The sequence below is a fragment of the Bidens hawaiensis genome, unplaced genomic scaffold, assembly GCF_021521415.1.
Source record: "Bidens hawaiensis isolate Kalapana, Puna unplaced genomic scaffold, B.hawaiensis_p1.1 tig00012639_1, whole genome shotgun sequence".
In the NCBI taxonomy this organism is placed as follows: domain Eukaryota; kingdom Viridiplantae; phylum Streptophyta; class Magnoliopsida; order Asterales; family Asteraceae; genus Bidens; species Bidens hawaiensis.
The window spans coordinates 234,165-247,292 of NW_027492043.1; the positions used below are offsets into that span (position 1 = coordinate 234,165).

The following is a 13,128-nucleotide window of genomic DNA, read 5'->3' on the forward strand; positions in this document are numbered from 1 at the left end:
TAGTTGATTTGCCAGCCTAGTGTCACAATGACAAAACAATTCATTAGTATCAACTCTCCAAAACACAACAATAGACATCCTTTAGGTGCCAACAACAATATTATCAGATTTCCTAGCAAGTGGAATTAGATATGCCAATTGAGGTGCTGTTCAAAAACAGGATGATGCACGTTGACTTGTAGCTATGCTGCTGCTTGCGTTCGGTGACTTTTTTTCCAAAAGATTATGTTATGTGGTACCAAATTACATTGTTTTGTCAGTCGGTCTTATTATTTGGATGTAGCTGCCCGGTAACTTAGGTCTTCTATGTTGTGTAGCCTGAAATATGCATCTTTGTTAGTGTTGGACAGTAGGCATATTGAATGTGTTTTGTGTATGCTTACCTTAAGTTGCCCAAGAAAAGTTAACTTCTCCTGGTTACCATCACTGCCTAGCCTCACCTGAAGAAGGCGGATAAGCTTCAGCAAGTAATGATATTGATCGTTAACATACAAAATGATAACAAATCAAATTAAACAACAAATCAAATAAGTACTTTTAGAAGTTAATGTGCACAGAACTAAAACCTTTTTATGTTGGTATCGTAAAGATTTTTACCTGTCACGTCCGGGTTTGCCTTTTTTTTGGGAAACCGTTGATGGTGTTGTTGGTGGCAAGTGTTTAATTGGGAGCTTGATGGTTAGTGGCTAAAATGAAAACCTGAAAAAAAAAAAACAAAAAACTGAAATATCAAAACGAATAAGGCAACATCATCATGAACAACGCAATCAAAAAAACAGCAAAAAAAAAAAAAAAAAAAAGAAAAGAAAACTGAGCCATTAACAATACACAACAATATAGTAGCAACTGTCACACAAACCTACCAAACAACAATGTAACAAACGAATCAACTAAAACACATAACAGTGACCCGCCAACCACAGACCAACACAGATGATATTCCATAAACAAATACAATACTCATAATCTTTAACCAAAACCAAACAGACATAAATCCACTATAAAGTCAAAACATTAAGATAAAAGGTAACTACTACTAAATATTCATTAACATTAAATTGAAACTAACTTCATAAACTCCACCAAACAAAGTAGAGTAGAGAATAACATCCAGATTCAAAACCCATTTCATTTTAATGATCCAAAAATCGCATACTCAAGTCCTTTCATGAACCTTTTCTACACTTTCTGACCCAAACCCATAATGATTTGAAGCTACCCACAACTAAATTTATAATTAAAAAAATTCCAACGATTAACATAAACTTTAAACCTGACATCAGTAAAATGAAAATCCCTAAACTAATTCAAATCTGTTAGATGTTGAAAAATAGTCTTCACGGTTAAATTGCTAACATGCATACCTATAAGAGCAACTATATAAGACGGTGTGGGTTTTCTATTAGCTGTCACTAATTCAAGTATCAAACCACCAGACCACTACAGCCGCTGTAAAACATCACTGGACCACCGCCGCCACCTAGGGCAAGTAAAACCTGGCAGCAGTAGGATGGCCGCGTACACCCAGCGGAAAACACCACTGCCGCCTAGGGTTTCCAAACAAAACCCGGCAGCAGGGTTTGAAAATGGAGATGCCAGATGTATTAAGATGGTGGCAGGAGGTGGTGAGGTAAGCGGTGGTAGCAAGAGAAAGCACCAGAGAGAGAAGGTGGTTATGTTGTGATACCAGAAGGTTATGTGTGTCTGCAAGAAGAACACACGATTGAAAACGTGTAAAGCAAAGAGAAATGGTCAGAACAGCTGGCAATAAAGCAGAGAGCCAAATTGTGCACAACATTAGACGAAATTGTAAGTTTATAAATTTCCACATTATCTTTATCTATATAGATATAGAGTAAAGACACGTTTCGGTGCCACAAGATTCATTTTTGGTTATTTATTTATTTATTTATTTATTTTTCTTTTCAAAATATGTGTGTTTTTTTGTTTGTTTTTTAAATTATGCTTGTACCCAACGAATGTAACAAATGCTAATCATATTTGCGTCTGCTTGTCGTCTAATGCTCAGGTTTTACCAATGTCCATGTTTCAAATCTCAAGGTTTACCAACACCCAAGCTTCACCGACAACACTCTGATTAACACTAGGGTTTTACCAACGTCCAGGTTTTACCGACCGAATACGCCACTTTATATATTTTAATTTCTTTTATATGTTATGCTTAATAGTCATTTTATATGTTAATTTCACGAACTTATCTTTTGCTTTTAGTTATGGTACCGTAAAACGTAATCGATACCAGCTGAATACAAGTCGCGTCACTATCGCAACGCTCGGGTTTTACCAACTGAAATTATGTTGGTTTTATATTGATTAAATTTTTATAAAATAAGCTATATGAGTGCAGTTACACTTTTTTGTTTTTTTTAAATATATTAATTTGAAGAATCTGTGTTTTAGTTTTAATTCGGTAACGTAATGAACGTAGTTGGTACAGACAGAGTTTGCATTAGTTTGTCACTGCAACGCTTAAGTTTTACCAACAGAATTCCACAACGCACGAGAAATCACTTGTTATCATTATTATAGAATTGGAAATCTTAGTTGTGAAGATTCCTTAAACTGAAAATAAAATTTTAAATATATATATATATATATATGAGCTCTATGAGTACAGAAGTTTTGTAAACCAAAAACAAAAGAAAACAAAGTGGCTAGACGAATACGTGTGGGTTTAAGTTTCGGCGCAACAAAACATAGGTATTCTAGTTGTATTACAGAGACTGTTTTGACTTTTGACTGTAATAAATAACTGGTTCCCGTTTACACTCAAGTTACTAAAACCAAAAGGTAAGTACACGGAACCGTAATTTTGTTATTTTTAAACACATCATGCGTGCTTATTAAGTATGCAAATACATGATTATTTGAGATTATGGGTCCAAGTATGTGAAAGGATGGCTTAAAAAGAGGATATAATTTTGAAAGTAATATGATGATAAGCCCCTTATAAAAATTAACGTGTTACGAATCCTGAGAATTACGGTAGTTGAAACTCCAAAACTTATGATTATTGGCATAGAAAGATTTTGGGCGTTGAAATAAGAGTTCGGGTGTTAAACACCAAATATAATAAAAGGGGGAATTAATAACTCCCATGGATTAAAAATGAGCTTATAAATAATCCGGGTGTTGAATTTTCAAAAAGTAATGAAGATTAAATATGAGGATTTCGGGAGAAATTTGGGTACTAAATTCTAATACAAATAAAATATATTTTTTGAAATAAAAAATATGTACTTAACGACAGCTAATAAAAATATATTTTTAAAATATTTTCAGGAATAGTACCCTTAAAAGGCTGAAGCTTCACGAACGTACCTGGACTTGGCAAATGAACCTTACTCGTGTGTAAAAGTTTGTATAATAAAGTTTGTTGTTAAACGAATACACTTTATTGTATAATAAATATTTTAATAAAATGATATATCTCCTCGAATGACGTATTTTTAATAAAGCATACATCAATTTTATTATAACATATTTGAGTAATCTTAGTTACGTAATTTCTGTAATTTTAATGTAAATCGTAATTGTATTAATAATATATGATCATTTTGTTTTTGTTGACTGCGTTTCACCTAATGATTAAAGTTTAAATTTTCATCAATTACCCGTGTAATACACGGGTCTCAAACCAGTGTATAATATATAAGTCGCCACAAACGAATCTAGTAACTTTTACAGAGAAAGTTTAAAAAAGGATTTTAGCTATACATCAACTAGTTTGTCATGAGCCCTCGTGTTGCGGCGGGTACGCGACATGAATTCATTCGGTGTCGATTCGGTTTGTTAAGTACCCGAAAAAAAAACCCCAAAAAATTAAAGTTGTAATTTGACAAAGATATCTACGCGTGCTCCCTTCTTTGCAGCAACGAATCGGTTTTGTAGATCGAAACATAATCACAAAAAAGTTTAAATCACAATTTACAAAGTTTGTAGTATAAAACAATCGAAAAAACCATTCTGACTTAATCCGAAACAAAATTCTCTTATACTTATATAAGTCACAATAACTTATAAATTACAAAGTTATAACTTATTTTAGGGGAAGAGGTACATGCAAGGGTAAGCTTTATGGGTTCTAAGCCATAAAGCAATCCCATCCCTACCTATATGGGTAGATTGTCAAATTGCAATTCATGGCAAACCTTTGGTATGAAGAATATGTGACAATTGGAAAAAATAAATGAGTAATTAATTATTATTACGAAAAACAAAAACATAAAAAGTTCTAGAATACGTGTGGTAGGTGCCGTCGGTGAATCTATGGTTTGTGGGTACGTAAGGATAGAAATGAGATGGCATTGCACCTATGCATGGGTCATTCGTAAATCTAGATTTGCTAATTGTTGTCTGATAGAACCCCCGGTAGACATCTCTCGATTTCGAAATGTATCAAAGCTACGGGTAGTAAAAAAAATGGGGAAGACATAAGCAATCCAAACACCCCCTCATAGAGATTGTTTTTTTTCAGCTTTTCTTTTATTTGCTTTCTATAGTTAGCTTCTCCTTCCACCAGCCGCGAAATTACCGTTGCCAGCCGCCGTCCGATCGATATGCATTCTATAAGTTACAATTTTATCTCAACATCATCGCACTCGTAATATTGGAACTAAATTCCAGTCTGCTGTAAGCCTTCTTATTTAATTTAATTTAATTTGTTGTTTTCTAACGGTTTTGATTTTACTGATAGTTTAATATAATAGTTATATATCTGGAACTTGTAATTGTTAACAAAACATGAATGCCCATCTGTTTATTTGCTTAAATCAAGGTATTGCCATGTTCAATTGCCCTAGATCAAAATTTGTAATTTGAATTTGGGGCAATTGTTTGCCGGGTCTGCACGCTTCGGCTTGGTTATTAGCCTCAGACAAACTAACCAATCCATTTTCCGTTACTCAGTTCTGTAACTGTTTATTCGGTTAATTTTCCAGTTTTGGTTTTTGGTTCTGTTCGGTTTGGTTAATAACTGAAATTAAATTTGGGCTATAATTTTTACTTAGAAATACATGAAATGAAATGAATGCATAAAATCATGAAATGGAGGCATAAATACATGAAATGGGGGCTTAAAACATGAAATGGGTGTATAAAAGCTAGAAATATATGAAAATATGAAAGGTTTGGTTCGGTTAACCGATGGTACAAAAAATAACCGATAACCTATTTTCAGTTAGTTTTGGTTATCGGTTAATTTCGGCTCAGTTATTGCTCACCCTGGTGTCTACATAAATTGATTCATTAGGTATTAATGGTGATGAAATTGCAAGTTGATTTGAATTGTGTGTTTTCTTTCAGGTGGATTATTATTATTATTATTATTATTGTTGTTGTTGTTGTTGTTGTTGTTGTTGTTATTATCATGGATTCAAGGTGTCATCATTCGGGCTCGACGCCATCAGAAGAATCAGCAATGGATTTGGAAAGAATTTGTTGTAATCACCATAACCTAACATCGCAAAGTCCACCTGTGCAATCGTTTATCACAACGTCTGCAGGTCAACTATCAGAGAGCAATGCTGCATATTTCTCATGGCCTACTTCAAGCCGGTTGATTGATGATGCTGAAGACCGAGCTAACTATTTTGGAAACCTTCAAAAAGGAGTTTTACCTGAAACTCTTAACCGACTTCCAACCGGACAACAAGCCACCACATTGCTTGAACTCATGACAATCAGGGCTTTTCATAGCAAAATCTTGCGCAGGTGGAGTCTTGGGACTGCAATTGGGTTCAGAATTAGACGCGGGGTGCTGACAGATATACCTGCTATTCTTGTGTTTGTGGCTCGAAAGGTTAATAGGCAGTGGCTGACTCACATTCGGTGTTTGCCATCTGCTCTTGAGGGACCGGGAGGCGTGTGGTGTGATGTGGATGTTGTGGAGTTTTCTTATTATGGAGCACCTGCAGCAACTCCAAAAGAACAATTGTACACTGAGCTTGTTGATGACTTACGTGGCGGTGCTTTGTGCATTGGTTCAGGCTCCCAGGTAATCTTTCTGACTGACCCATAACATGTTACATATTGAGGTTTAAATTAGAATTGTTAAATAATTAGGAATCAAAGGAACCATGTTTAGCCCTTGGATCATGTTTTAATGGATGGTTGAGATCTCTCTTATGTCTCATAATCAAAGGCTAAAAAGTGGGTGCCTGTATTCCTTACTAAATTGTTAAGGTCCTGTTTGTTTCACTGAATTGGAATGAATTCTAAGGAATGGTATTGTAAATCGCATGAGTTGGTGTTCGTTTGAACAATTCCAGTAAAATCCCACCGTTGCTGGAATTCAAGAATCCCACCTCTTTTCAAAGGAAAGTCATAAAAAAGTCCGGATTCTTTTAAACCCTAACCACGCTTTCATCGTTCTTCACTTCTTCTCTACCGCCTTCCTCCACCGCGCTCCACCACCATCGTGCTCATCCTCTGTCATGATCTTCTACCGCCGTGCTCCACCACCGTTCTCAAGGTCTGTTCTTTTGTTTGAATTTCATGTTTGATTGGGTTTAATACTTGTTTTATTTATGTTTCTGGCTTGATTTCTTGCATCAAATATACTTTTTTACAGCTAATTTTGATTATTAATATTGGGATTTCCACCAACGTTGAGTTTTCTTTTGATTTCTTGCATCCGCTATATTTAACTAATTTTTCGATTTTTATATATTCTTTTATTTTATTAATTTTTTACTTTTTTTTGTATATTTTGTGATTTGAATGTTTGTAGATTGTGGGGAGAATAGAGAATTCCAATTCCATCAATAAGTTTACTAACCAAACACATGATGAGATTTGCAAAGAATCCATTCCAATTCCAAAAAAATCCAATTCAAATTCCCTCAAAGAAATTTGGTGAGCTGAACACCCCCTAAGTGTTTCTAATTGCAGTTACCATATTTATGTGTGCGTGTGTGTTTCAAGGTATTTGTTTATTGCTTTTTCTCTATCTGTAATTTGTGTTGATAAATTGCTAGCATGTGGTATCAAAATTTTAGAAAATGTTATATATTTATATGTCATTTGCTCATTAACTATGAACTCCATACTGGTTGTTAATGATTTTATCTAAAGACACAAAGTCTACATTCAGAGGAGGAGAAGGTCAAAATGTTTTTTTTTTTTTTTTTTTGTGTGTGTGTGTGTGTGTATGGGTGCATTGTAGCACTTGTGAAATTTCATTTATAAGTTAGTCAAGTGTGAAACATGACTACAAGTTATAGTATTCACCGCACTCTTTCAATAAAAAGAGGTTGTATGCATTAAACGTATGCTGTAGGAGTGTAGGTGGTTCTCAACCCTTTTGACACATCATTTTGATTAATTATTATATATAGAAAAAAGGAGATTTCCTTCTTCTCATGTAATTACTATTCAATTTACTTTTTATTTTTTTAATATTTTACTGACCAAAGCAGTAGACTAGAAATAAAAGTATAAAACACAAACTCTCTCTCTCTCAAAGATTTACATCAACTCGAACTGCCATTCACATATATTGTATTTTAGTTTCTTATTACTTAACCTTTACTCTATTATTTGTTATTTATATATGTTCTAAAAACACGGTAGAGATTGGTACACTATCAGATAGTTTTTATTCCCTTTATTTAACAATCTATATTTTAAACCTTAAACTTGGGCAAGTGTCGGCTTTACATGTTTTATTTGTCGGTTAAATGATTTTCTTAAGCTTTGCTTTTGTATTTGTTATAGTTCGTCTTTACAATGACCGAAACTTTTTTTATGATTTAAAATTATCCCATCGTCACACGTTTTTATATCCGCCTTTCGACGTTTGATAACCCCCCTTTAAAGTATGTTTTTTGGCTTACTAATTCATGTTTACAAATTTGTGCTGGTACCGTCGATACTAACTGCGTTGGTTCGCAGCTGTAACGTGCCGGTTTTTTTGGTTCTACATACGATATTTTGTTGTATTTTGGCATTGACAGGTTTATTTCTTTTGTTTAGTTTCGATGTCGTAACCTGATATAGGCTGATTTCGTGTGGACTCGCAACGCGTTGGTGATTTAACGTTTTTATGCATGTTTTTTTTCCTTGGTTTAATGGCCCCTCGTAGAGCGTGGTGTCCTAAGTCCTAGTTTGACCCATTTTAGACTGCATCATCATGTACATGAACACTTACTACATAAAATTTAAAATTAATTAAATCACACACACAATGGTGCGGCTACTACAATTGTTAGTGTTAGTTCTCCAGTTGTCGTTAGGGTGTGAATTTCAAAAATGACATGAAACACATGTCAGATCTATTTCTTTTAAGTGGGTTCACATAAGTTTCAAGTGTAAATTCGAACATGTTTGCTAAGTGGGCGGTCTTCAAGTAGACCTGGAGGTTTCAAGGTCAGTTATGGGTATTCAAATTCAGGTATTCGGATACTCGGCCAGAATTTTCGGATAGTGAATTTCAATATCCAAATAGAAAATTTCATATTCGAATATCCAAATGGAATGCCGAATTCAGGAAAAGATAATTATTTTTAATAGTTTTTAAAAAAGAAAACTGTATGATAACTTTTATTAAAAACATTATTTCGGATACTGGAATTTATCTAAAATATCCAAAATTTATTGATACACCATTTAAGTAACTTGTTGCTTTTTTAGGTTGCAAACCAGGAAACATATGGAACGTTGGGTGCCATTGTAAGGAGCCGAACAGGAAACCGCCAGGTGGGTTTCCTCACAAACAGACACGTGGCAGTCAACTTGGATTACCCGAGTCAAAAAATGTTCCATCCTTTGCCACCTAGCCTCGGACCTGGGGTGTATCTAGGGGCTGTTGAGAGGGCCACATCATTCATCTCAGATGATCATTGGTATGGGATATTTGCCGGGACAAACCCAGGTAATAACAATAAATAATAATAATAATAATAATAATAATAGTAACAACAACTACTAAAAATCAATATTATTATCTTTTCTTCAAAGTCCATATTATAACATTTTTATTTTATAGAAACCTTTGTTAGAGCCGATGGGGCGTTCATTGCATTTGATGATGACTTAGACGTATCAAACGTGACAACATCTGTAAAAGGCATTGGGGAAATTGGTGATGTTAAAGTTATAGATTTGCAGTCATCAATCAACAGTATAATTGGGAAACAAGTGGCTAAAGTTGGTAGAAGTTCTGGTTTAACTACCGGGACGATACTGGCGTACGCGTTAGAATACAATGATGAAAAAGGGATTTGTTTTTTCACTGATTTCTTGGTTGTTGGTGAAAACCAAGAAACATTTGACCTTGAAGGTGATAGTGGAAGTCTAATCCTTTTAACAGGGCAAAATAAGGATGAAAAGCCACGGCCCATTGGGATCATTTGGGGTGGGACCGCCAATCGTGGGCGGTTAAAGCTCAAAGTGGGCCAGCCTCCCAAGAATTGGACCAGTGGAGTTGATCTTGGACGCCTTCTTGATCATTTGGAACTTGATATTATTACAACTAACGAAAGTTTACAAGGTGCGTACCCGTGTTTATTCTTAAATGCCTGTAATACATAAGCTTGTAACCGAACAAACGATCGAACATGCACAATTAAATGAACATGATTTTCTTGCCTGTGTTTGTTTGTTAATAGTATAAACGAACGATTCACGAACAAACGTAACTGAACACAGATGAAAACATAAACAACCAAAACTGACTGAACTATCCGTTGGACCTAAAAAATCATGAAGCTAGATTAATGTTAAAGGGTGATTTTTAATTTTATAAAACTGGACTAAATTGTAATGGATCTAAAAATTATATGAATATTTAAATGGACGAACTTAAACAAACTTACATAACAAACAAAAATGAGCGGACCCTAAATGAATTTAAATGAATTAACGTAGCCATTCACGGACATAATTGAACGAACACATGTGGTGTTGTTCGTTCATTTAATAAATAAACAGACATTACTTTACTTTCCGCCGAATGGTTCACTGAATTTTTGGTTCGTTTACAGGACTGATAATACAAGATAAACTGAATTGAACTACTCTAAAACTGACTCTATGGTTTTGGACTTAGGAGCGTTTGGGTATGTTTTTGGGATTTATTGTGTGATTCAATGAGGGGATTAGTAGTATATTTATCTTTGATAATTTATTTATTTAAGAATGTTATTTTTGATAATTAGTTATAGGGTTTCAACGTAACTGATTATCAAAGAGCAAAATAAAATTACCTAAATACCCCTCTTCAAACCTAATCTAAGAGGCTTTTGTTTATGGGTGCGGATTTTTGACACGACATTAATCTAACATGAAATTCACGGGTTTGGGTTTAGACTAATCAGGTTCGGTTAGTTTTGGGTGGTACCTTCAAACACGTTTAGCTAAACGGGTCAGGTTGGCCTAGAGGTTTCACAGGTTGACCCATTTATTATATATATATATATATATATATATATATATATATATATATATAGTCATAATTGAAAATGCTCTGTTGGGTATTTATGGCAAAAGTTGAAGATTAAAAGAGAAATTGACATCCGCTTGTATAGTTTGAATGCAATTGTTTTATATATACATTTTTATATTCTGTTGCAAACTATAATTTTAGAGTATTAATATGCAAAAACTAAAAAGAAAAGAATAAAAAAATTTTGGGCTAAACGCTTTGTGCTAATGTCAACCTGCAAGTATTTACGTCATGTTCAGGTTCATGTGTCCGACATGATTTTCGGGTTCATGCCGTGTTCAGGTTCCTGTCGTGTTTGACAACCCACGAAGACGACCCGTTTAGAAACCCGTACTACTAAATATCATATTTATTGCAACTGACTATCAAACTATTATGATCATTTAAACTCACATAATTACTTTTAAACTGCACATCAACATTCATAACTTGATAATGACATGTTTATCTTTATTTACTCAAAAAATAGCTGCACTACAAGAGCAAAGACATCCATCTGCAGCTTTTATTGATTCTACTGTTGAATCATCACCCATAGTTATTAAAATCGCAGCACCTGGCCGCCTAGGCGTTTTTTTGGGCGAAGCGGTGGTTCACCGCCTTCCTTAATTACAGGCGCTAATTTAGGAAAAAAGTCGGCCCTTGCTTATTTTTCTGATTGATTTTATCTTATTTTCATTTTTCTGCTTGATTTGATTTGATTTTCTTTGACTTTATCATTTAACCCATTTAAACAACTTACCTAAAATTGATTGGGTTAACATAATTAAAAAACACGATTAACAGAGCTTGTGATTGATTCTCAATCTCTCTTATATTTTTATTTTAATTATTTGAAGATGCATCCTTTTCATAATTAAAAGTTTAATGCAGTGTGTTTTATTTACTAATTTGCATCATGCAACATGTTAACATGTTTTTAAACTTTAATTTAATTTAGATTGCTGAATTTTGATTGAAAATGCTCAGATCATTCGTTTTTGAATAAACTGTCTGCTTTGATGATATATGTTTGGTTATTTTGATATTTTAGATGATTTTGGTTGTTTATGTTAGAGGATTATGGCTTGAAATATATTGGAATATATGAAAAAAGTGGTATTTTCGTTACTAAATATTTTTGATTTTTTTTATTTAAGTGCGATTTTTTTTTTCGAGGCCCACGCTTTTTCTGCGCCTAGCGCCTAGGCCCTCGGAGAGGGCTATGCGCATTGAGTGCGCCTAACGCATTTGATAACTATGTCATCACCTCGAAAGGAAAAAACCGAAGATCACGAGCCACTTGGAATTATAAATCTGGAGGAAGCCCCAAAAGGAGAGTTTGTGCACGAAGAACGTCAGTTTATAGACAACTTCTCGGCAAGATCTCCTGTTAATGAAATCTCAAATGCAAGCAATCTTTCATCATTAAAATTTGAGGACCAAGATATTTCTTTCGGTCTGCAATTAGGTGAACCACACCCCTAGAGACCAAAACTATTGGGTTCTTCATCTCCTCGTGAAAACCTTGGTTGAACAACTTTTGTTCGGTATACGAAATGCTTCTACTTGGTTATTTGTATTTATTTCCGGGTGTTGTATGTGCATTTTGGTATTTATGTTTTTTTCCTTTTCTTTTGACGTTTGGTTCCGCCATACTCTACTGAAAGTGCACCAACTATTATTGGTAATTTATATCAATGATTTTGGAAGTTCAGTGCAAGTTATTGCATTAATAATTAATTTGAATTTTAACAAACACCTGTTACGAGAAGGGGAATAGGGGGTTTTTCTCGCAACCACCCTTTGGTGTGATAATCAGTGTCGGATGTTAAGGATAATAGTGGAGGAAATTCGATGCCTTTGCCGTTGGTTTTGCATCCTATTTATAGCGGAAGAGGTAGAGATGATTTGAACAGGTTGTCACCATCAGTCGAACCTTCCATTCCCTGTGGGCAAGCATGTTTCTAGTGGAAGCAAAACGAATCGCATGGTAGCAAAACGAATTGCATCGCATGGAGCAAAATGAATTGCATCGCATGGAGCAAAATGAATTGCATCGCATGGTAGCAAAACGAATCGCATCGCATCGCATGGAGCAAAATGAATCGCATCGCATGGAAGCAAAACGAATCGCATCGCATGGAAGCAAAACGAATCGCATCGCATGGAAGCAAATGAATCGCATCGCATGGCTATGAGATGTGATTCTTTTCCGTCGATCAGAATCTCGATTTCTTCGTTTGACCATATTTTCGTTTAATAACCTCCAGAACCCATCTTTGCGACCCGTTTTACTGTTTTGGTAAGTTTTGGGTTGTAACGACTTTGTCTACTTGCGTTTTACATAGCCCGAACGACACATAAAGTTTATATTTTTATTACATCTTACAGCCCGATATCATTATATCCGGTTGCATGTTAAAACCGACCTCAAAGACCTAACCTTTTTAACAAATCTCTCCTTATGGTCTCGGGTTTGGTTCGGATCTGGATCAACCCGCAGGTCTAAACGAATTTCTTGTTGTTTTATGATGTTTAAACATGAGATTCACCTCCCTTTGGCTCAGATTTGGATCCGGGTTCGAGAGAGAACATGTGTGTGTGTTCTTGAGTGTTTGGGTGGAAGAAAAGGGATGGAAAGAGAAATGGGATTTTTTTGATGGTTAAGGAGGTTTATATAG

General features: G+C 34.7%; 1 protein-coding gene across 1 annotated transcript; it reads left to right on the forward strand.

The window, feature by feature from the left end:
* The first annotated feature begins 5,387 nt into the window (after positions 1-5,387).
* LOC143541704 (protein NARROW LEAF 1-like) lies at positions 5,388-11,074 on the forward strand. Its single transcript, XM_077034454.1, has 4 exons — positions 5,388-6,016; positions 8,653-8,893; positions 9,008-9,511; positions 10,935-11,074. Exons 1-4 carry the CDS (start codon positions 5,390-5,392, stop codon positions 11,072-11,074), a joined length of 1,512 nt encoding a protein of 503 aa, XP_076890569.1. The 5' UTR covers positions 5,388-5,389.
* Positions 11,075-13,128: the final 2,054 nt, after the last annotated feature.

Bases quoted from the DNA above. Each gene is read 5' to 3' on its own strand.
- LOC143541704 (XM_077034454.1), top strand. From the start codon at position 5,390: ATGGATTCAAGGTGTCATCATTCGGGCTCGACGCCATCAGAAGAATCA. The intron at 8,894-9,007 runs GTAATAACAATA...TTTATTTTATAG, and splicing joins ATTTGCCGGGACAAACCCAG to AAACCTTTGTTAGAGCCGAT. The intron at 9,512-10,934 runs GTGCGTACCCGT...CTCAAAAAATAG, and splicing joins AACTAACGAAAGTTTACAAG to CTGCACTACAAGAGCAAAGA.